This window comes from Podarcis vaucheri, assembly GCF_965113315.1.
Source record: "Podarcis vaucheri genome assembly, chromosome: Z".
NCBI classification, from domain to species: domain Eukaryota; kingdom Metazoa; phylum Chordata; class Lepidosauria; order Squamata; family Lacertidae; genus Podarcis; species Podarcis vaucheri.
Genome location: NC_138758.1, coordinates 10,456,685 through 10,482,230, shown reverse-complemented (window position 1 = coordinate 10,482,230; position 25,546 = coordinate 10,456,685). Strand labels below are relative to the sequence as shown.

At 44.3% G+C, this 25,546-nt stretch overlaps 1 protein-coding gene across 5 annotated transcripts in view; it reads left to right on the top strand.

The window, feature by feature from the left end:
• The window catches only part of IL1RAPL2 (interleukin 1 receptor accessory protein like 2), a 491,230-nt gene that overhangs the window by 448,442 nt on the left and 17,242 nt on the right, over window positions 1–25,546 (top strand). For all 5 annotated transcript variants that reach the window (XM_082207241.1, XM_082207242.1, XM_082207240.1 and 2 more), the window contains 3 exons: window positions 7,871–8,000; window positions 12,217–12,362; window positions 21,532–21,675. In XM_082207241.1, the coding sequence (XP_082063367.1) occupies window positions 7,871–8,000; window positions 12,217–12,362; window positions 21,532–21,675 (420 nt within the window). The remainder of the gene's footprint in view (window positions 1–7,870; window positions 8,001–12,216; window positions 12,363–21,531; window positions 21,676–25,546) is intronic.

The following is a 25,546-nucleotide window of genomic DNA, read 5'->3' as shown; positions in this document are numbered from 1 at the left end:
ATGCTCTACCGCTGTGCTACGGTCCTTGTGCTGGTTCAAGACTTTCTGCTACCTGAGGTGAACAAGGAGATGGTGTCTTCCTGCCCATTCTACATAAAATAAAATAAAAAGGCAACCAGACATAACTAGAAAACCTGCCTTTAAGGCATGTTTGTTACTTGAAACCCGGAAGAGGGAAGAAGGTAGCACAATGAATGCAATAGAAGAAACCAGGCAAGGAGAAAACAATCTCCCAGCCAGTCTCCTGCCATTACACTCCATCCCATCATCAGCCAAGTCTCAGATGCACCATCTTGGGTTGTGACTAGTCAACAACAACAACAACAACAACAACAACAACAACAACAACAATAATAATAATAATAATAATAATAATAATAATAATAAAATTATTTATATCCCGCCCTCCCCAGCCAAAGCCGGGCTCAGAGCAGCTGACAACAGTAAAATGATAAAACATTCTAAAATCATTTCATTCTAAAATTGATTCCAATCAAATTAATGGCAACGATTGGCCTAGAAGTTCTGTGAGGATTGCCAAAGGAGGGAGTCCCACATTAGGCAAAAGATTCCTGCACTGTTGTAGGGGATTGCACTAGATAACCCTCGTGGTCCTTTCTAACTCTACAGTTGCATCTCACACAAGATTTCTTTTATGGCCCGGGAGCTTTTAAAGGCTCCCCTCCCCACTGTATGCAGACGAAGTAACGTGTTGCTAAGCCACCAAGCAGTGCAGGTCAAAGCAGGACAAGCAAGCAAAAGCTATTTTGCATTTTCTTTCTCTTGCCAAGAACTTGTGCATGCCTATTGTTAGAGCTGATGCTTTAAAGTGTGTGCATGTGTGTGTGTGTAAATTAACATGCAAGCAAATGTACAGGTTTATAACTTAATAACCCATTATATACTGGCAGGTTATTCTTCATGCTCATTGACACAACTGCCAAAAGTACCATTTGCATGGTGTTAACTCAAATGTCGTTTGAACTACGGACTAGCTTTCAGTGGCTGCTTTTATAGTACTGCTTGGCTGAGTTTGGGGAGAGGAATGGAGCCACTGAACATCTTGCAGAAATATTCTTAAGTGTTGCTAAACTGATTTAACATGGCCGGAAGGCAGAGGAGCAAAACAATTTCATACGAAAGTGCCTTTATTAGGGCCAGTTGGTACGGCTGTGTGGAACTGGCCTCTTCAGTTCATCAGTTTTCAGGGAAATTCATTCTCCACTCCTTGTGGCAGAGAAAAGTTGGATCACATATGCCCACAGGAGAAATCTCACTCCATGGCACTGTGTGGAGTTGGACAAAGTAGCCTTAGCCCCTACACTCTGGTCTGCAATATGGGGGGGGCAATAATATTGCCCTACCTTACCTTATGGAGAAGGAACCAGAAATCCACTCCAGTATCCCTGCCAAGAAAGCTCCATGGACAATAACAACAGCCATATAAAAGTCAAGTGCCTGGTGTGCTCTGGTCCATGGGGTCATGAAGAGTCGGACACGACTAATCGACTAAACAACAACACCTTACCTTAGTTCTTGTAAAGCAGATGTTCTCAACCTTTTTGAGTCTGCAGCCCCCTTGACCAACTACATTCTTCCTGCAACACCTCTGTAGGGCTCAGGAGCCCGGCTATGTCACCCCTTACCTGTAGAGCTGGCAGCCTCTCAACCTTCTTTGAACACTCTCCCTTGTGGAAGGTTCCCTCAGCCTCCTCTCCTCTCCTTGGGAGTCTTCCAGGTAGCCACTGCCCCTGGTCACTGAGCTGCTGCCCCTGCACCAAAGAGAGGTGCTTTATTGTTCTGCCCCACAGGGGTCTGGGAAGATGACGCCTTCAGCCTTAGTAGCCTGACAGTGAATGACAGTGAGGCTAGCACCTTACTCACCTTGGGAGGCAGCAGTGGCAGCAGTGGGCACTGCCTGGCCTGCATGGTGGAAAGACTCCCCTTCAGCAACAGGCATTAAGCTCCCAAGCAGGCCTTGCACACAGCAAGTACAAGAAAAGCCAACTATGTGCCTCCCATTTGTCTGTCCATTCCCAACAGCATGGGTTGGTGGACTAGCTGGCTGGGCTCCCTCACCCTCTTGCTTGCTTAGTCCAAGACCACCTCATCTTCTGGCCACCAGCATCCCCTGGCCAGCCCTCGAGGCACCATTCACCTGGGGAGCTTGTAGCCAGGGCTGCTGCACCAAACAGCTGTGCAAGCCTTTGGGAGGCAAAGATGCAAGAGGGCATCAGAGGAGGGAGGGAGGGAAAGAGAGGCAGAGGCCAGTGTTGCCCGAAGAATCCATGACCATCTTTCAGGGGTTTCACAGCACACTGGTTGAAAACTACTGTATCGCCTTATAAAGCTGCTGTATATAATTATGCCCATTATATGTGCTAATTATAAATTATTAAACTACCACTTCTCATCTGCTGTTGTGCTTCAAATCATGCATTTTAACATTTTAACGTAACTTTTTTTCAAATATTCTGAAAAATATTTCCATTCTTCAAGAAATTTTTCTTCATTCTGTTCTTTAACTCTCACAGTTAGTCTAGCCATCTATTCCATCATCTTCATGATTCATTCTTCTTTTTTCATTGGGATGTCCTCCTCTTTCCCAGAACTATTGTTATCTCTATGCAAATATATGGTGATTTAATCCATTTATTAACTGACAAAAATGTGTACAATTAATTGACTAGCATTTCTATACAGCAATAAAACAACAACAGCAATAATGTGTGTGTTTTTAATGGCAATAGCAAAAAAACATTTTTGTATAGCTAAATGACATCTATTTTGCAGAGCAGAAATCACCTGTCTACACTTGTGATTAGTGGGGTCCCTTTTACATGCAGCTCTCTAAACCTGCTGAGCAGAGAAGCAGCTTTCACATCCTTTCTCTCAGCATCTAGGATGTTCTTAGATTGCAAGGGCACCCTCTAGTGTTAAATATATGCCACACTTTATCGTTCTAAACTCAAGTGGATCTTTAGCAAAAAAAAAATATATATCTATATGTGCTCATGGTGCAGTGCAGAGTGAAATAAGCAAGATGCAGGTTCTTAGCTCCTGGGGTCTTGCAGCCTAAATTAGACTGGGTGGCAGGTAGGAAGGTTAATCAAAGGAGTGGAACTATGATAAGGTAAGAGTTGCAAGCTCTGAATGTAAGCAAAGGTCATTTCCAGCTGATCTGGTTTTTGGCCATTCATCCTAATCTCTTTCCACAAAGCTTGCAGGGAGGTTATATGATGTCACATCAAGCAATTGTTATCCCACACTTTCCAGTGCTTTTTCTTGTTGCTTTACCTATTGATTACAAAAAAGTCGGGGGGGAGGGGAGCTGTTTGTTGCAGAGGAGCACCAGACCAATTTTAAATGTACAAGGTGAATTTGCTGATATGTGATTAAATCCAACTTCAAAATTAGTATCCACCTGGAAGCACCATTAATTTCAGAATGCAAGGAATTAGAACTAAGTGGTTTTTTCAGTATGGATTGTGATGAAAGGATATGTTGACCTGCAAATGTCAAAATTTTACCATACCTCACTTTTGGCAAATGTTGAATTATGGCATCCTTGATTTCATCCTTGCTTTGCTTCCTTAGTTGCTGAGTTCCATGGCTTATATTTTGAAATATACTGTCTTTTGCTTAAGGATCAGCAGCTTTTGGCTGACTTATTGCGCCCATAGTTTATCGTTTGAAATGAGCTGCATGGAAATTGATATTCAACATAGAACCCAGAAGTTTAACTGTAGGACAATTCCTTTATTAGGACCAAGTAAATAAAAATGTTTCTCTAGTAAAAAGCCACAAGAGCATGAGAAAGCATTTGAAACCTCATCTGCACTAGACATTTAAAGCAGTATCATACCACTTTAAACATTCATGACTTCCCTAAAATATCTTGGGAATTGTGGTTCATCAAGGGTGCTGAGACTTCTTAGCAGATCCCTATTTCCCTCTCAGAGCTCCAATCCCAAATTCCCTAAGAAAAGGGATTGACTGTTTAAAAAACTCTGGCAATTGTAGCTATGTAGAGGGGAATAGGGGTCTCCTAACAACTCCCAGTGCATTTAATTTTTTTGCTGGATATTGAGCAAAAATAAATGGGGATGCAGTGGGGGAGGGAGGGTATTGCTGCACTAGGTGGGGGAAATTCCTCATTTGCAGATTGTTGTAAAAAGGGATGGGGCAGGGGGCATAGCTGTAGGGTACAGCACAAATTCAAACCTTGCTTCATTCCCCAGGCCTGAGGTTCTCCACCCCATCTGTGCCAAATGCTTAAATATTTGAAAATTACCTGGCATCACTTGTCAAAAGGATGACAATAGAAAAGAATACCTGGTCAGCCTTCCAGAGATTGTCGCTTTTTTTAATGGGTGGTGTCAGTTAGCAATAGTTAAGCTACAGATGTGATAAGTGATATAATATTTATAGGATCATTTCAAACTCTGCTTTGAGCCCTTAGCAAAGACTGTTACAAAATCAGCAGAGATTATTTTGCCTGCATCCAAGACCTGTCAATGCGATGGCACTCCTTTTTTCTTCCTGTTTCTTTATGAACGATGTCATCATGCGCTGTGCAAAAAGTCGCACAAACTCACTGAGCAAGTGCCCCAGCAAAGCACGCATAATGCAATCAAGTTATCAGAAGTCATTTTAGCCAGTGAGGAGGCCCTTCATGATCTTATCAGCAGGGAGTTTGAAACAAACAGGCCTGATTGACAGAACAGAAGAAGTAAAGCTAAAGAAGACTTTTCCAGCTTGGGAACTGAGGGCCTTTCATGTAACAAGGTGACCCCACTTTAAAGTGGAGAATTAATGACGTTCTAACACTCTTCTCAGCCCACCTTTCCTTTTTGCCACTTGAAATATCCTATTAAATGTTAATGCGTCAGGAATGTGCCGACTCTGCTCCCATTTTTCCTCCAGTGCATCTTTAAACTATTGGACTACACTTCTGATGGCCAAAAGGGACATCGATCTGAGACAAAGATGCTGTATGCATTCTGGAGGCCTTTGATGCTTAATTAGATAAACCAAGGGAGATATTAAAAGGAAAGTAATTAAAACCAGAGTGCTGCGAAGTGCTTTCCTCTAATACACAATGCAATTAAACTGCATGTGAAACCTTGGACAATGCCCCAAGAGCCAGGGAAGAGGACCTTTGTCGAAGCAGCATTTCCCAATTTTCAAATTGCCCCCATGGGGCACACCCCAAAGATTGTGCATGATGTATGTGCTCTCCCCCCCCCATCTCCACCCCTGTTGAGCACAGAGGCAGAAGCTACTCTGCACAGGAAGTCATCTTCTTGCATAGCAACAAAGAAAAGAAAAGAGCTTCCTCTCTTGTTCTGTTCAGTCCTAAGCACCACCAGCAGCTTCCTGTCTGAAGCATGGAGTTGCTTTGATTTAACCCTGTTGAAAGTGCAACAGCAGGGATCATTATGTTTGTAATTTAAGGGTTACAGAACATCAGATAACCTAGGGTGGGATTAAAGGTGGTTTTAGGGTAGTGCGACTGGTGCAATCACATTGGGTGCCACCCTTCAGGGGGTGCCAAAACATAGGGTGCTTTGAGAGCACAAAGGCCACCACTGGTGGGGTACTGCTTAGCAACCAGGCAATTCCATGATATTTGCCGAGTAAGCACATGCCCTGATTGACTGTACAGTTCTGAGCGAGTCTCCTTCTGTTTATTTAGTTAAATGTCACTCTGCTATGTACAAGGACTGGCTTAAGAAAGGCAAAGGTTCTCTGTCTCTCCAGATACTCTACACCAGGTTTTGTTCAGGTTTGATCTGTAAAGTGTTATCAGGATTTATTTTCTCTCCGGATTTCAGCTGCATTATTTAAGTGCTTTTGCCAGCAAATCCCAGACAGAGTGTTTGAGGTGTAATGAAAAATTCACAGAAAACTGGGAAGTCTTGGATGAACCCTACTAGACCTAGTAATCAGCTAATTCCACCTCCCTTCCAACCTGTTCCCTCTTCCAGCTTTCAACTGATAAAATTCCATCCACCAGCCCATTCCATGTTCATTCCAGGTTCCCCGAAATTTTCAACATTCCTTACTCCAATAAATTTCATCCCCAATTTCCTCCACTCACAAACCCCAAGCCTGGTTCAGCACACAAGTATTAAAAACTTGATAGGTTTTCTTATAAAGTATTTTCAATGCAAGTTTACAGCTGAACCAGAAAGTCCATTTGAAACCAGCAATATCAACTCCAAATGAAGATGAGTAGGATTCGTCTGCTCACTCCCCTTGCCCTAAACACTTTAAATTCAGCACTTAATAAACATTTCAGGAAGTGAATTTCCATGCCGGATTGCAAATCTGTCTGCTTAGCAAATGGGGCGAATTATTCCTACAGCATTTTGGTTTTAAACATTATTATTATTATTATTATTATTATTATTATTATTATTATTATCATTATTATTATATTTCTTCTAACAGTGTGAATCCCTTCAGGAAATGTTCTCTGCTTTTGTAGAAATTAGACATCTCTTTGGAATATTTCCATTTCCTCTCATTGAATTCTTGGTTTAAAAAAAGAAACCTTGGTGGGTCAGTTAATAGGAAACATGCAGCCCAAGCTGTTTGACTAGTACCTCCCAGTGTGATATACTGTAGAAAGGGCAGATGCTGTCAATATTGATTGACCACAACTCAGGGCTTTTCTTCCCTTCCCTTTTCTCACATTGCTATAAGTGCCTCTCCGTATTAAAATCAAAGAAGAGCTGTGCATATACTCATGAGCACATGTTAAACATTTCTAAAAAGCATATTAATTGGCACAGCTCCATACAAAATTACTCAGAAGGAAATTGCACCATGTTCAGGGGAGCTTTCACCCAAGTAGTTGTGCACAAAACTGCAACCTTATAGAGATGCCCTCTGTTGCTTCAAGGCAGACTGTGGAACAAAAACTTAGGGTTCGCCAGCACTTACGTTTGCTCTGCATTTCTAGGAACAGGTCCAGGCTTCCCAGGTCAAGGTCCGACAGCATCCACACCCCTCCATCAAAAATTTGCTCTTTATCACTAAATTGGAGCAATTGGCAATCTGCAGGAAACTCAGTATGTAATTTACTCCAATTCAGCGGTAATGATTGAGTTTTCCTGGGGGAAGCAATGAGGCAAAAAACCCAAAAATGCTTGGATACAGACTGGGAAAGTGTGGACCTCTGCCTAGAAAGCATGGGGCAAAAGAATGGGGCATGCATGAGCCAATTGATAGGGTTAATGTTGTGGAGAAATGTCACAAAATTTCTATCCTCAGGCCACACACACATACACACACAGCTATATCAAATGCAGCCCTCCAAGCTTCTCTGTCTGATCCTCAGGACTCTCCTCAGGTCACAGCCTCTCCCTAGTCCCACTGGCCCTGTTCCACACATTCCTTGTGTGGTTTTGCCTGGCTGGAATGTGTCCTTGAACTCTGATAATGCCTCTTGTTTCCCTGGATGGAAGACAGTGAGGGATATGTATTTGTAGAAGCCTGCTGTACAAAGGCCCCATCCATCATTTACATGCAGCCCCCAGAAGGCTGCTGAGAAAGGAATGTAGCCCTCAAACTTGGCCCTCCAGATGTTTGGGGACTACAACTCTCATCATCCCTGACCACTGGTCCTGTCAGCTAGGGATGATGGGAGTTGTAGTCCCCACACATCTGGAGGGCCGAGTTTATTTTAGCCTGAGGCAGGCATAGGCAAAGTTTCATTGGTTTAAGGAAAACTCATCAGCGCTCAATCCCAAAACGTTTTTTTTATTAAAAAAAACCTCTTTGACAAAGAAATGTATAGACCATTGTGCTCTCATCCTTACAACCATCCATCTAACTTTCTTTGTTCTGCGTCTTTTCTCAGGTCAACCACTAACAGTTGCCTGCAAAGCATTTTTTGGGTTCAGCGGAGAGTCTGGTCCAATGATCTACTGGACACGAGGAGAGAGATTTATTGAAGAGCTCGAAAATCACATTAAAGAAGGGGAAATCAGGTACATGGCACCACTCCAAAATTAAAAACAACAACAGCAAAACCATGTATCTCAAAATTGTGTACTTAGCAGGCTGCTTGTGTTGAACAGAGAACCATTCCCTAGTCTAGCTGTTGGTTGATAGATGGCTAACTCCTTGGCATCATTTGGGCTTGTGCTTCCTTCTTGTTCCTGAAGAAACTGTAGAGATTCTGCAAATATGTCTCTGGAGTCCCTTGTACCTTCAGTGACAGGCTGCCCTTCTCCCTCCTCGGGGAAAAGCCTGCAAGCGCCGCACACACGCTCCATGTGGCTCATGAAATGGAGCACTGAGCAGAGCCTGGGATGCAGACAGGCTCTGCTCAGCGCTCCCTTTAAAGAATTTTTTTTCTCTTGCATTCCCCCTCTAAAAACTAGGTGCATCTTATGGTCAGGTGCATCTTATAGAGCAAAAAAATACGGTGAATATATTGCAGCAGTGTACAGGGGGTGGGGGTGGAATAGTCTGGTAAGACCGCTGGTTGAAAGAAATAAAGAAAACTTCAGGCCTTGAATATAGGTCTTGCATGCTGCCAAGATGGAGTCAAGAAGTTAAAAACAGCACACGCTGGCACATACATACTGAACAAACTGAACTTGGAGAAGAAGCAGGAAGCAAAGCCTTAAAGGAAGTGATCTACTTTACCAGCAAGTAGTTACTGAAAGAGAAGGAATCAGGGAAGAGGCGGAAGAGGTTGCCTTTCTGTCTCTTAGCTCCCACTGGTACAGGTAACTTACTACAAGCCTTGTTGTAAGGAGCACTTATTCACTCTTAGATGGAGGAAGTGAAGGAATGCTAAGAAGGAAGAGAGCAGTCTGTAGGGGACTGCCCCCTATCCCAAGCTGTGTTGAGAGCCTGGGAGTGCCTGAGAAGTGCTATGGGCACCAGAATTATGCTTCCCCCCAGTTGAATCATCTGCTCCTTGAAGAAAGCCCCAGACCCAGTGTAATACCCCTTCTTTTTAGCCACACCCTCTTTCTTTCTTTCTTTCTTTCTTTCTTTCTTTCTTTGGCTTCCTAACTCTTAAAGTAACAGTAAAAACCAGCAACCTGTCTTACCTGTAGCACAGAGGCAAAAAGTCTGACTCTTTAAGAGAAGAGACCTGCCTATATTGCCATCATCCAGCAGATAACTCTGAGGTCTTTCCCTGATATGGTGGGGTCCACCTGATCCACGGCTGAAAGGAATGGCTGATTGGGAGGGGTGGGGGGGAGCATGGAAGAGGGAAGAATGAAATCTCCTTGCCAGGTGGGTTTTTAAGAGCTGTAATAAAAACATTGTGTAAATCGAACTGGTCCTCTTAAACAAGGAATAATAGTCTTTAAGCCTGCCTGGTGGGTTGTGAATTGTGTCTGATTGGGAAGCAACTCGCAATGAATTTCAATACTGCCGCTTCTGCTGTAACAGAGGAAAATTGTTCAGTTTTGAATTTTACTGCATATAAATCACCCTATCAGTTGCTAATTTTTCTCTTTCTTTGGTTGAGCCCATAAAACAGTGTACACATTTCTCAAGAGGCTTTCCCAGAAACTATTAAATTGTCTATCCATCTCTGGTCCCCTACCCGCCCCCTCGCACACCATGTTTCCTGTTTATTTTATTTTAAGATAAGAAAAAATGAGATTCATACTGGGTTGCATGAAGAGTGAGGATGGAGGCACATTGAATTAAACCCTTATTTTACCCCTCCTTGATTAATTTACCTCTTTGCACTCTCACCCACATGAGATAATGAGGGGGATAGTGAAACCTCCAACAGCGTGAGGAATTATAGGAAGGAGCAAAGCGACAAAGTGAGAACACTTATCACTGCTGTTACATAGATGGTTTGTTAGATTCTGAGAAGAGGCCACACTTCCATGGGAAGCTTTCAGGTGCAAGTAAATAATCTGCAGTGTACCAAAATCTGTATGACTCAGTCGTGGGGTGGGGAGAGGTATCAAAGTTGTAAAAGGCCTTGAGCTTAAATTTGATACAGATGTAAATGTGGCACTCTGTCATTGCTAGTCATATATGAAACCAGGTCTCATCAACATCTTCATAACTGGCTCGGATACAAAGAACATGTTCCCAAGCAGGGGCGGAGAAAGGGGGTGGTGGAGGCGAGTTGCCCCGGGTGTCACCACTGAGGGGGGTGACAAAATGCTGGGCGGAACTCACCGCAGGGCCTGCAGAATGCCCAAGCCACACATCTCTCCTGGGAGTGACGTGGTGGTTTGGGTGCCCGCAGGCTCCGGGCTGCCCGAAACGGTCTCTCCGCTGCCTCCACACACACCCCAGCTGTAGGGCGGCTGAGTGGGAGGAGCCCCCGTGGAGTGTCCTACCCCAGCTGACCCCACCCCATGGGTGGCTGGCCTTGCCCCTGCTGGTGGCTTGCCCCGCCCCTGGGCGCAGAGCACACACACCATCCCAGGCACCCCAGGCTTGCTCTCCCACTGTTCCCAAGGCTTGTGTTTCAAGGGCTGGCCCTACCATTCATGCATTTGTAAACTCAAGACCTGATTAAGGGCCACAGTGCAGCAGGCCGCTGTTGCCAAGGGAGAAGATTGACAACTGTGTATTGAAGTAAGAAAGACATGACACCAGCTTGGGATCAAAGTGGCCAAAGCTTTATTGATTGCAGATGTAAGCTGGATTTTGGAATAAAGTGGTGCCTTGCAAGGCGAAAAGAATCCGTTCCGCGAGTCTCTTCGTCTTGCGGTTTTTTCGTCTTGCGAAGCAAGCCCATTAGCGGTTTAGCGGATTAGTGCTATTAGCGGCTTAGCGGGCTTAGCGGATCAGCTGATAAGCGGTTTAGCGGCTTAGCGGATCAGCTGATAAGAGGCTTAGCAGCTTAGCGGATCAGCTGTTAAGCGGCTTAGCGGATCAGCTGATAAGCGGCTTAGCGGCTTGGGGAAAAGGGGGGGAACCCCGCAGGAACTCGCAAGACATTTTCGTCTTGCGAAGCAAGCCCATAGGAAATTCGTTTTGCGAAGCACCTCCAAAACGGAAAACCCTTTCGTCTAGCGGGTTTTCCGTCTTGCGAGGCATTCGTCTTGCGGGGCACCACTGTAGGTACAGGGCAAACCTATTGCTGGTGGATATCCCCATCAGGGGCAATCCTGGCAAATGGACACCATCCATTGATGCATATCTAATGGGGAAATCCCACCAGGATGCCATTCAGGGATGTTCTGTAGGCCAGCAGCCCACCTTTGGGCTTTCAGACAGAACCCTCTCCATGGACCCCTTTACTGGGGTACCCTGAGTTTTATCCCAGATTTTGCAGGTGGGGCACCCCACCAGCTTTAGACTAAGGATACAACCCAATGCCTTTTTCTGCCAAATGTTTTGTCAAGAAGCACAACAGTTTTGTGTGAAATGTCGTAATTTATGATTTAACTCCAAGAGGAATTCAGCATAGAGTTACAGCAATCCTTCCATTAGTACAAGCATTTCTGATTTCTGGACAGAATGATCTCCCCTCTTCTCTCCCCACTGTTTTTTTGGGATTCTACCTACCTCCCAGCACTGGGTAGGGCATATGGAGGGAGGCGGAAAGCCCTACTACTCAAACAGACGTCATTGTGGGACTCATTAGTTGAATCTGGCCCACTGTTTGTGTGTGTTTTCCAATTCCACAATCATAATTCAGGATATACATGGGAGTTGATGTTCTGAAGATCACATTCTTAGATCACTGCAGTTTCCCCCAGCATATTTGTGGGAAAGGGTCACTGCATAACTAAAAGAGGAATCTGCCTTATATCAGGTCAGACTATATCTTCTCCTAGCCCAGTATCATCTACTCTGACTGGTAGCAGCTGTCCAGAATCTGAAACAGTCATCACTCCCACCAGATGTTGCCAGGCTCCAACTCCCATAAGCCCAAGCCAGCATGACCCATGGACAGGGGTGATAGGAATTATACTTCAGAAACATCTGGTGGGCCACAGGCCTGTTTTAACCGGAAATGGCAAGGACTGAACCTTCTGCATGAAAGCATGTTATTGCCCTTCTTTTTCATCTACCTCTTTTCCTTGACCCACTTTCCCCTCCACCACAAGATAATTTTTGCACTCATACTATAATGCAATCCAGAGGAAGTTGGGGGGGGAGGGAGAGAGAGAGAGATGCTTTGTGAATAAATCCAATCCATCTTCAGTTTCCCTGCCAATGTGAGCCTGACAATCTTCTAAAAACGATTCTTTCTCTTAGGCTTCTCAAAGAGCATCTTGGAGAAAAAATAGTGGAGTTGGCATTAATCTTTGACGTTGTGAAGGAGCCAGATCTGGCCAATTATACATGCCACGTAGAAAACAGAAATGGACGGAAACGTGCAAGCATCATTCTGCGTAAAAGAGGTATGGGGGGTTACTCCTTTTTCTGTTTTGTGGCCGCACCATGATTTTGGAAGAAGCTAAGCTGGTGACTCCCCCACCACAGTATTTGCAAACTCATATCTCCAGTGATTTCTTCCAGAGCTCTACTGCCCGACAAATAAAATACACAAATTTATTTTCTACTCTTGAGCCATTATATACTCCTTTGCCATCTTGCTTACCTCCCAGTCTTCTCCATCTCATTTTCTCAACATTCGCAGCTACTCCTTAAGCAGAAATAGGGAAGACATTTGACCCACTTCTTATTTTGATGAAAACCTGCTTCCCCACCACCACCTTTTCATCTTATTCCACCAGTAGAACTCGCCATCATGGCACAGTGGTCTTTCCTACTGTCAAGGTACCTGTATGTCTCTGGGCATTGACCAAGCTACAGAATCCCTACACATTACTGTGGTACCTTGGGTTAAGAACTTAATTCGTACCAGAGGTCCGTTCTTAACCTGAAACGGTTCTTAACCTGAAGCACCACTTTAGCTAATGGGGTCCCCTGCTGGCGTGCAATTTCCGTTCTTATCCTGGGGCAAAGTGCTTAACCTGGAGCAACCACTTCCTAGTTAGCAGAGTTTGTAACCCAAAGCGTCTGTAACCCGAGGTACCACTGTACAAAGAATTTTGAAGAACTATAGCAAATGAGAATACAGGGACCTCTAAAATGTGCAAGAAGCTTAACCAGCTGTCAACCCATCAAAATTTAGCACTGTTAAAAGTGCATCAAACCCCTTATAAAATCATTCACATACTTATCAGGTCATCTTCAGAGGCCTTCTCTGAGTACCCTGGACTTTACACTTCCACACACAGCATAGCCTCCCAACATGCCAGACTTTCCTTTAACCATTCCCAGGTCACTCACACTTGTTAATATCATTTATCCAACGGGGTGGAAGGAGGAGGCTCAGAAGGTGTCTGTTTCTGAGTGATAAGCTTTGATTTACAAAGAGAACTGGCATGTTCACAAGCATCTAAGTAAACAGGCTGCCTCTACTAAGGTAGCTGCTTATAGGCTGCCAAATAAAAAGGAAATACATCACCCAAACAGAGGATTAAAGAGGACAGAGATTTGCATAAATTGTGCATATGCTAACTTACATGTAAAGATGCAAATTGGCCATTGTGTCTGCTCAACACAACTGTATTGCAATCTTACTGTTTGTGGGCCGCTTCACAGCCCCTTATGTTTTTTTTTCTTAAGTGTTAAACTGGACTTGGATAGAGGACTCTGTATATTGTCCTCTAAATAGTGAAGCATATGGGCACTCTAATCTCACAGGGTGGGGTGGAGAGAACAGACCTCAGTAATATGGATCAAGTGAAGTGTATTCTAAAGCAGGGGGGGCTTGTGGCCCTCCAGCTGTTACTGCACTACAGAGCCCATCATCCCTCATTATTGGCCATGCTGGTTGGGTTGATGGGTGTTGGAGTCCTACAGCATCAAGGGAGCAACAGGTTTCCCCCACCCCTGTTTGGAATATAGATGGGTGAGTTGTTGGCACATGTCTTGAGAGACAATGGAGTGTGCTTCTGAGGGTGAAGCCAAACCACTACATGCAGCCTGGGATTTGCAATAATTAAGGATATGGAAATACCAGATTATGGTTGTGTGTAGGTATTTGACTGGGGCTACAATGCAACGTAGTTTGTGTGATTTTTATATTGTTGAACCACTGAATCAATATTTTACCTAGACCATACATGCATTTTAAAATTGCCGTGAGAACTTTGGAATTTGCTGGTAGCTCTAGCTAAGATCGTACCTCAAAGAGGGCCACAAATGCTGGCCAGCTAAGGTGATGCTGATGTTTCTTTTCCAGGTACAGACCTTCCCCGGACTCTGAGGATTTCAGAGTTCCTCCCAGCATTTCAGCCACCTGTTTGTGACTCATTGCACTCAGTGCTGGGTGATCGCACATATCCAGCACTTGCTCCCCAAAGACTTGCAGTCATAATAAACCAAATGATTGTATCATGGTGTTCATATTCTATACCCCATGGTCAGCAACCCTTCTAGCATCTTTCACAGGACTTGGTTGTTGTTGTTTTTAAAAAACTGGTTTTGTCAATTTATAAAAATGATTTTTCTACCTAGTCTCTGCTTCCATGCTGCCTGAACATACTTTTTTGCTGGGGTCATGCAGAGCAGCCACTTCTGCTGTTGCCCATCTACCTAGTCACAGTTCCACTCCATACAGAACAAGGAAATTGGTTAAGACTTCCATGGGGAGAAGGAGAAAATAATTTTAGGAACTAGCTGCATGATATATGCCTATAGATGTAACTGAGCCCCAACATTATTGTTGTTGTTAAAATTAAAAGCTGTTTCAGGGGAGAATTTAGAGTGGCGAAATAGTGGAGGGGAGGAGTGCTTAACCCTTTGCCAAGCCACCCATTCTGCCAATTGCTGTCCCCCCCCCCAATTGTCTTACCACGACTGCTACAAGATTTCAAAACCATGTCTGCTCCAGGAAATATATGCAGGGGGTAGTTAGCCTCTTATGAACATTTTCTCCCTAGTGCAGAGAAAAAAAATCTAACTACTCTATAAACATCTTACAAGAGGAACAACTTGTCTTTCAGTTCAAGAGTACAGGCTGATTTGCTCCGCCAGTTCCTGACAAGTTACACATTGCAGATTAAAAGGAAGTAAGACATCAGTGTCAGTTTAGCACTTGCGCTTGAGAATGTCTGCTTCATGCAAGACAAGAGTGAAGTGTTTTTGGGGGGACTTCATATTCTAAGCAGGAATCTACCTTTTGCATTTTAATCATCTGGTGTTCAGCTCAGTGCTTATCCTGTACACTAAAATATTGAAACCACCTTAGTGTTCCAAATAATATATTACTTCTAGAAGTCTGCTGGCAAAAGAACTGTTGGTAATTCAAACCAGTGTTTAGAATTCATTGTGAACCTCTCAGCTTTTGAAAATGTAGTTGCTCCCCACAAGGTGGCTAAAGGAAGCAGTTGCTCTGTCTGCAGTGTCTTCCAGATGTGTCGGACCATCATTCTTGACCATTAGCTGTGTTGGGTAGGGATGATGGGAGTTGTATTCCATCTAGAGCAGACTTTCTCAAACTTGGGATCCACCGATGTTATTGAACTACAACTCCTGTCATCCCTGACCGCTGGTCATGATGGCTAGGAATGATGGGAGTAGTAGTCCAACAAGATCTAAGGACCCAAGGTTGAGAAAGGCTGATTTAGAGGGTTCTAGGTTAGTCACCTCTGGCCTAAAGTATAAGGCCAAAGCTCCCTTGGGTGAGAGTTAATGCTGTTACTGTCCACTCAATAAGTATTGCATTGTTCACCCATATCCCAAAGAACTGGAAATACAGTGTCAGAAGTTCCATGGCTCCATGGTAGAACATCTGGCCTGCATGTAGAATGTCCCTGGTTTAATCCCCAGCATCTCTAGGTAGGCTTTCCTGTTCTGAAAGCTTGGATAGCTACTGCCAGTCAGTGTATACAGTACTGAGCTAGAGGGACCAATGGTTTGACTCAGTATAAGGAAACTTTTTGTGTTCCTTTTTACTACTTAGAAATAAGATGAGAGAATATGGGATTACTCCAGGATTTTTATCCTAGGGACATATTTTCTTTTCTTCTTTTTCTGATTCAAAACAAAACAATTTATCAGTGTTTTGGTTTGTTGTTGTTTTTTGTAACAACTTGAGCAGATACAATAACCCCTCCCCACAAAAAATCCGCTCTCCTCACTTCCCCATGACCACAAAGCAGTCTTTTATAACAGATGTATCTTTTCAATGTTTTGCTCAAGTTGCTGAAAGCAGCAAGGCATCTTTTACATGCTGGAAGAGTGTCTGACTCAACTGCTCCAGGAAGGTTTATACAAGGCTCCTAGCTGGTTTTAGGGATGCTTGCACACCATTAGCTTCTTATTGACCATCAGACACCAAAAACGTAGGAAGAGCCCTGGTGGATCAGGGCAAGGTCCCATCTAATCCAGTCCCCTGTTCTCACAGTGGCCGACAGTATGGGAAGTTCAAAAGCAGGACTTGAGCACAGTAGCGCTCTCCCAGCATGCAAATTCCAGCAACTGGTATTTAGAGAGCAGGGGATGGGAGTACAATTTGAAGTGTAGTTCCAAACCGCAGGGCTCAAAGGAGGGCTTGTGGGGGTGGTTGGGTGCAGGGATGCCAAAGAAAGGTGTGAGAAACACCAGAGAGATCAGTTCTAGTGCTTAATTAAAGAAAGGTGTAGATTTGCAGCATATCAGCCTGCCAGGTATCCAAGCCTTTATGGGATGGACATCACAGAGATGGCTTATCCATGCCCAAACATTCTTTATACACAAAGCAGCATATGTCACTTTGACCTGGACTTCCCATCACTTCACCTGACCAGATGAGAGCATAGGTGGCAAATGGCCAAATCTTACAGATTTGCTTTCTTTGCTCAGAGCCCAGCACCCCACAGATAAGGGTAACATCAAAGCAAGCCAATTAGCCTATATCAAAGCAAGTGAGCATATATGAGCTCATTGTTACAACAACTGCTAATTAATTGTGGGGTTATCTGGACTACCAAGATGGTGATTGCAGAACTTCTGGAACAGTTCACCTTTGGCTCATCACAAGGATCAAAGCAGGTCATGGGTTGGAACTGCTGGACTTTCCCACTGCCTGCACTTTCATACCCTTCAACATTTCTCCAATGAAAATAGGGACATCCCATTCTATAATGGTAATTTTACTATTTATACCCCACACATCTTGCTGGCTTGCCCCTGTCACTCTGGGCAACTTGCAACATATATAAAAACATAATTAAACATAAAAACCATCCCTATACAGGATTGCCTTCAGATGGCTCAGAGGTCAGATAACTCCGTACCCTCCAGCCTTTCTCCAGTGAAAATAGGAACATCCTGAGGAAAAGTGGGACATTCTGGGATCAAATCAGAAAAAAGGACAGCTTCCCTAAATCAGGGACATCCCAGGAAAATACTTGGAGGGTCTGCACTATTTCTCTTATCCCAGTTTCAATAGCAGACATGATCCCAGCTGACAGGAAAGATGTCTAGTGTCTAGACATGGCTAAATGGAGGTTCAGTACACACAATTCACCCATGTGTCCCTGTGGTCTTTAAACTACAAGCTCTGCTCCACATCTACCACTGTCACAGGGCCCATATTAACTGTACATTTCAAGCAGTATCATACCACTTTAAACAGCCATGGCTTCCCTCAGGGAATACTGGGAATTGTTTGTCAAGAGTACTCAGAGTTCAGAAACCCCTAGTACCCACACACACCTACGATTTCCAGAGTGGTTTAATAGTCTATCCCTCTCCCCAAGGAACTCTAGAAATTGCCCTGTTCCAGAATATTCTATTCCCTTTCTCCCCTGAGGAATCCCTCAAGTCTGCTTGATATTGCCATTTTGGCAGGAGAATGAGTCCACTATTTGTTTGCTTGCTTTTCTCTTCCTTCTCCATTCTCTTTTTCCTTTTATATCATGCTTTATAAGCCTGTCTGTGTTGCTTTTATTGGCAAATGCGCTGCTCTGGGATCCCTTTGGCTGAAGAGCAAGCTGTAGATACTTTAAATGAATGAATGAATGAAATATATTGGGCTGGCCAACATACAGATGTTGTTGGACTTTAACTCTGATATCATACCAATAGTCAGAAATGCTTCAAGTTTTAATTCAATGACATTTTGAGAACACCATGTTGGCTGCCCCTAATATATATGAAGCTGCCAGGTTCCTTATAGCCCTTCTGATAAACCTACCAGCCAAGTTCTAATTCCCTTTTAATGCCATTTAAGCTAATGTCCAACACTGCATCTTGTGGCAGCAGGTTCCATGGATTAATAACACATTGCATGTTGTCCTTTCTTTAATTTGAAATTGCCCAGTCACATCAGAAAGCTTTAGGGGGGAAATATAGCCAGTGGGCTAGATCCATGGCTGGGCTCCAGAAACAATTACCTTGAGGAAGCCTTTCTATCTCTTTGTTCTGCTGTTCTCTGATACTGTGATATAAACAAATACTTTCAGACTTAAACTACAGAAGCAGGATAAGTTGCAAGGGGGAAAGTTGACTCCTGAACTTTCTGGGTAAACTTTTAAGGCGACGTTGATGGTGTATAACCGATTGCATCGTCTGTGCTTTTGGAAAGCTTCATGTTGCCTCTTTTCATTCGTTACATCGCCAGAGTTTTATGCCTTTTCCAATGCTTATTTATCATAGCAATAAATATCTGCACTGACAGAGGGTGTAAATTAATACATCTTCTTGGAAGTATCTCTCATAGTATTAGACAGGCTCCTCGTGATTTTTAATGGCTGGGTGAACTGAAAAGCAAGGTTAAGAGCATTGGGTGCCTGTGCTATATTTGAAACGGCATCTCAGTCCGTTAAGAAGTGCTTCTCAGTGCCATTCAGATATGGTCATAGTGAATCATGTTGATGTTTGACAATTGGTGTTGGAAACTAGAGGTGGACTGGCCTTAAAAATCTACTTTTTATGGTTTCTTTTAGGGGCTAGTTTGAAGATGTCATCTGCCTTTTGGAATAGTCATCCCACGCTGGGTACTGTCTTTAGGCACTGGTTTTAGTAGTATTGTGTACTATAATGAAATGTCTCGTCTGCTTTTGCATTATTGTTATTTTTTGGTGTGCATTGGGGTGCATCTGGTTTGTAGTGCTAATTTAAAAGTCATTGGGTGGGATACTTTCTCTACTGGCAAAATGTTTTGACCCAGCAGGATGCTGTTGCGCAAGACAATGCATAATAAGCAGGTTGCTGGTAACTTTGCAGCAAAGCAAATCGTGCCATCTGTTGCACAACAAATTTCGACCAGCATAATGTTTGTGCTTCATTCCTCTGGAGGGCAGTGTCATGGACATTTTCATGAATAACCAGATGCACAAATAACCGGATGCACAAATACACAACACCTGGCTTGCCAGCAGTACATGTGAAAATAGGATTTCTTAGCAGACCACAAGCTGAACCTGAGTCAACAGTGTGATGCAGCAGCAAAAAATCCTAATGCTATTCTAGGCTGCATCAACAGAAGCATAGTGACCAGAGCAAGGAAGTAACAGTACCACTTTATTCTGCCTTGGTAGACCAGACCTGGAATACGGTGTCCAGTTTTGGGGAGGAGGTGTGAGGGCTCTGACAGAGTCCTCCTGCCCATTTCCCAAGGCCAGGAAAGCGATTTCCCACCTTTGGGAAGGAGATAGGAAGGCTCTAGGATCCTGCCAGAGCCTTGCACCTCCTCAAATCCTGGAATAAGGCCAGCCCTGCAAGGGCTGGTGGGAAGGCATCAAATGGACTTGCACAGGACAGCATATTACCAAGGTCCACCCCTGAGGGTAACCAAGATGATGATGGGTCTGGAAACCAAGTGGGATGGGGTGTTAAACAGCTGTAGAATGTTGAAATAGGGGTGGAATGGATCAGTGACCGGGACATGTGTGAAACAAAATGGAATGAGAATACATGGACGCTCGGGTTGCGAACGTGATCCGTGCAGGAGGCACGTTTGCAACCTGCAGCGTTCGCAACCCGCAGCACCGAGTCTGCGCATGTGTGGGTTGTGATTCGGTGCTCCTGCGCATGCGTGACCACCGAAACCCGGAAGTAACCTGTTGTGGTACTTCCAGGTTATGGTGAGTCTGTAACCTGAAAAAAATGCAACCTGAAGCATCTGTAACCCGAGGTATGACTGTATACTTATTCACACATCCCTATTGGCTCAGCATAATGAGCTGACACTGTGCAGCAATAAAACCGCCACAAAAAGTAGAGGCTGTCAACCAGGATATGCACAGGAATGTGTAACCAAAAGTGGAAATGGGGTTGTTGTTGTTGTTGTTGTTGTGGCCATCTGCATATATACTAAGGAATGTACATTCAGAATGCATCCTATTGCTCTCAATGGGATTTATGCTTGAAAATCACATTCTGATGCAACAAGGCTGATCCTAGAGAGGCAAGGGCAATGCAACTTCATTTGCCCTCACTGTTGTCACCACATGTCCAAATCATCATTGGTTCCATGATGTCGTCACATTCACCAGTTGATCCCTGATTGACTAAGGTTGAAGTTACAAAGAATGGTGCTGAGGCGGCAGCCATTGAGCAGGACTATCACTGCAAATGGGTGTGAGAAAAAACAGCAGCTCAAAAAGCAGAAGGTAGAGATTGGTGGGGTTTGGGGTTTCCAACAAGAGCACCGCTTTTGCCTCAGAAATATGCATGGGTGAAAAATAGATACAGCTCTACTTAAAACTTGCATTTTCCTCGGGTCACGATGTACATGTGCTATGATGTGAAGAATTGACTTCAGATTACTCAAGAAATGTGTACTTGCAATGGCTTAAATTTATTTAAAGCTTAATAGCCTAAACCTGGCTTAGCTTAAAGACCACATTTTCTGATGTGTCCAGTTGTGATTTCTAAGATCCACCAGGAGCCCCCACTTCATGATATAATCCTTGTGTCAGATGCAGACCATAAAGGCACAAAGACAGGTATTCTTGGTGGCTTCCCTCAGTTATGGAACTCCTTTCTCCTGTAGACTCACTCATGTCTAAGCCTGAGCACCTTTCATAAGCATTGCAACACTTCCTTGTCTGGACTGACCTTTGGAGACTATGGTTAAGTTAGGAAAGGAGTGGGGGATTTCAGCTGAATTGTATTCCATTGTGCTAGGGATCCCTCACCCTCCCAGAAGCTTTAGGGCAGGGGTAGGCAACCTAAGGCCCGGGGGCCGGATGTGGCCCAATCACCTTCTCAATCCGGCCCACGGACAGTCCGGGAATCAGGGTGTTTTTACATGAGTAGAATATGTGCTTTTATTTAAAGTGCATCTCTGGGTTATTTGTGGGGCACAGGAATTCGTTCATCCCCCCCCCAAAAAAAAATATATAGTCCAGCCCACCACATGGTCTGAGGGATGGTGGACCGGCCCACAGCTGGAAAAGGTTGCTGACCCCTGCTTTAGGGATTTGGTGGGTTATAAATCAAATAAACAAAGACCATGAATGCTGCCCTAGGCTGCCTGGAGGAAGGGCATGATAGAAAGCTAAACAACAACAGCAGAAACAACCTTCCATTTTCCAGCCCATCCATCTTTTCCCTGCTTTATTCTAGATCTGATATCAAAAATCGAACTTGCCGGAGGTTTGGGAGCCATCCTTCTCGTGCTGGTTTTACTTATAACGATCTACAAATGCTACAACATAGAACTGATGCTATGTTACCGACAGATGTTTGGAGGTGACGAAGCAATGGATGGTAAGTGCACTTCCAAAAAACTATGACAAATGTTGTTTTCTGTTGAGCATCCAGAATGCTGAATAGCTACTGTCTCCTTTGGAATGGAGAATAGGTGTGAAATGTACTAGGGGCTTTGGGGGAGATTGATTAACAACAACAACAACAACAACAACAACAACAACAGGCAGGCACAATCCGCTGGGAAGTTTGTCTGCAGATGCACCGTTGACATTAACAGGAGTTGTGAAAGTCACGGTATTAGCAATCAAATAATAATCACAATTTATTTAGTTAAACTACTTATGTACCACTTAACTGCAGTGGTCTCTATTGCAAAGGTACAATACAAAAAATGAAAATCAGTTAAAATTATGACATCAAACTTAAATTAAAATGCCTGCTGGAATAATTTTTTTAAAAAATGCATTCAATAGGTGTTGGAACTTCAGCAGGGGCAGGGGACATCAACTGGCAGGGAGTTCCACAAGACTGGACCCACAATACTGAGCACACAGCTCTTGGTAGATATGAGGTGTGCATCAGAGCCATTGGGGGGCACTAACAGTAACTTCCCTGAATACCGGCAGTGATAGGGTTGGGATGAAAGATGTCCCTCAAGGTATATTGTTTAGATAGGTCCCTTAGGTATATCACTTAGATAGAATATAAACAAGAATAATTTAAATGCACAACAGAATAGTTCCATCAAAATATTCTGCAATTAAGATGTGCAGTGAAACAAGCTCATTAAAACAGCACACAGCAATTGAAACAGGAGGTTCAGGTCAGGAAATCAGTGGGAACAGGTGTTTCTTTGGATGCGGCCAGTAATCCTTGGGGGAAACTCCGTTGTCTCGAACTCCTTCGGGAAAATTGGTGTCTGACATGCTGCACAGCAGCAGCCACACACTAAGCAGGGGCAGCAGCAGCAGCAACTAAGTAAGTGGATGGGAGGGGAAAGGTGATGGGTTTGACGTTGGTTTGAGGTTGGCTGGACAGGCAAAAGGGAAGAGGATTGGAAACTGAGTGGCCCAGCCTGTCATCTGCCTCTTCCTTAGTCTCTGTGTTGCCCTTGTAGAACTCAGCAGGGAGGAGGATGGGGGCAAGGGATAGCTCAGTTGGTTAGAGTGTGGTGCTGATAACACCAAGGTCATGGATTTTATCCCCATAAGGGACAGCTGCATATTCCTGTATTGCAGGGGAGCTGGACTAGAGGCCCCCTTACAACTCTATGACAAAACTAGAATTAGTTGGCACTGTGTACCCTTGACTTTGGCTCCCTTCCTTCTGCTCTACTAGTCCCAAGGGGCACAACCTACTACTGGTAAAAAGGTAAAGGGACCCCTGACCATTAGGTCCAGTCGTGGCCGACTCTGGGGTTGCAGCGCTCATCTCGCTTTATTGGCCGAGGGAGCCGGTGTACAGCTTCCGGGTCATGTGGCCAGCATGACTAAGCCGCTTCTGGCGAACCAGAGCAGCGCACGGAAACGCCGTTTACCTTCCCGCCGGAGCGGTACCTATTTATCTACTTGCACTTTGACGTGCTTTCGAACTGCTAGATTTGAACCACCAACCTTTTGATCGGCAAGCCCTAGGCTCTGTGCTTTACACCACAGCGCCACCCACTATTGGTACCATGCATCTAATTGCACGACAGGGTGGGATATTCTTTCTATAAACCAGAGTTTCCATCATCCAGTTGCTGCGTCACACTCCATTGTTTACCAGGAAAGCGAAAGACTTTCATGCTCCTTGGGGGTTTAAAAGCTGATTTCCTTTTGCTAAGCGAACCATGCCAGGATCCAACCTCGGCCCATCCATCATCTAGCCTTGCTCTCATATTGAAATATGCCAACCCTGCTAGAACCAGTAACAGCTCACTGGAACACCTTGTTTTCTTCAATAGGAAGAGCAGGGGAATCAATTCTCTAGCTGAGAAAAGAAATGCCTGCACTTTCCCTGATTCTCCTCACAAGTCTCAGCCAGATCCACCTGATGAAAATTTGGGTAATTACCATACTTTGGGGAACACATAGGAGTGGCTATTTAGCCTCCCTTTTTTAATACAAAGTATTCTTTTAGATTTGCTGCTAATGATTTCTTATCCTCCATCCCCAGTTGCTGTTGTTGATGATTGTTAATAATAATAATAATAATAATAATAATAATAATAATAATAATAAATAATAATAATAATAAATTTTATTTATACCCCACCCTCCCTGGCCAGAACCAGGCTCAGGGTAGCTAACACCAGCTAAAAAAGCCAATGCAATTCTGGGCTGCATCAATAGGAGTATAGCATCTAGATCAAGGGAAGTAATAGTGCCACTGTATTCTGCTCTGGTCAGACCACACCTGGAGTACTGTGTCCAGTTCTGGGCACCACAATTCAAGAAGGACACTGACAAACTGGAACGGGTCCAGAAGAGGGCAACCAAAATGGTCAAAGGCCTGGAAACGATGCCTTATGAGGAACGGCTAAGGGAGCTGGGCATGTTTAGCCTGGAGAAGAGGAGGTTAAGGGGTGATATGATAGCCATGTTCAAATATATAAAAGGATGTCACATAGAGGAGGGAGAAATGTTGTTTTCTGCTGCTCCAGAGAAGCGGACACGGAGCAATGGATCCAAACTACAAGAAAGAAGATTCCACCTAAACATTAGGAAGAACTTCCTGACAGTAAGAGCTGTTCGACAGTGGAATTTGCTGCCAAGGAGTGTGGTGGAGTCTCCTACTTTGGAGGTCTTTAAGCAGAGGCTTGACAACCATATGTCAGGAGTGCTCTGATGGTGTTTCCTGCTTGGCAGAGGGTTGGACTCGATGGCCCTTGTGGTCTCTTCCAACTCTATGATTCTATGATTCTATGATTCTATGAAAATTACAGTAAAATCATAATAGGGGGGAAAACCCAATTTAAAATACAGGTTAAAATGCAATTTAAAATGCAGCCTCATTTTAAAAGTAGCCCATAGATCAAAACCATAAGGGGAGGGAAAACATAAGGGTCAGAATGAGTCCAAACCAAAGGTCAGGTGGAACAGCTCTGTCTTGCAGGCCCTGCAGAAAGATGTCAAGTCCCACAGGGCCCTGGTCTCTTGGGTCAGAGTGTTCCACCAAGTCGGGGCCAGTACTGAAAAGACCCTGGCCCTAGCTGAGACCAATCTAACCACTTTGCGACTTGGGACCTTCTATTTTGTGGACCATAAGGTCCTCCACGGGGCATACCAGGAGAGGCAGTCCCATAGGTATGTGGGTCCTAGGCCGCATTCTGAGCATTCTGTACTTTTATCTTCACTGCATTAACTGTTCGATTTTTCATTTTCTGTTAATAATGGTAGCTTCTCACAAACACTTATCAGAACTACCTGTCTCAGCCATGTCTTTGCCCCCAGCAGACCTTAGAAGTGATATAAAGATTTGTGCCTCTGCATTAAAAGCTCCAGTAAATAAATGCATTCAATATATACATTAAGCCAATTGCACGTACAATGTAAAGTAAAGGTAAAGGTACCCCTGCCCATACGGGCCAGTCATGACCAACTCTGGGGTTGCGTGCTCATCTCACTTAAGAGGCCAGGAGCCAGCGCTGTCCGAAGACACTTCCGGGTCACATGGCCAGCGTGACAAAGCTGCTCTGGCGAGCCGGCACCAGCGCCACGCACGGAAACGCCGTTTACCTTCCCGCTATAAAGCAGTACCTATTTATCTACTTGCACTTTGATGTGCTTTCGAACTGCTAGGTGGGCAGGAGCTGGGACCGAATGGTGGGAGCTCACCCCGCCGCGGGGATTCGAACCGCTGACCATGCAATCGGCAAGCCCTAGGCGCTGAGGTTTTACCCACAGCGCCACCCGTGTCCCTACACATTGCATGTACAATGTAATTG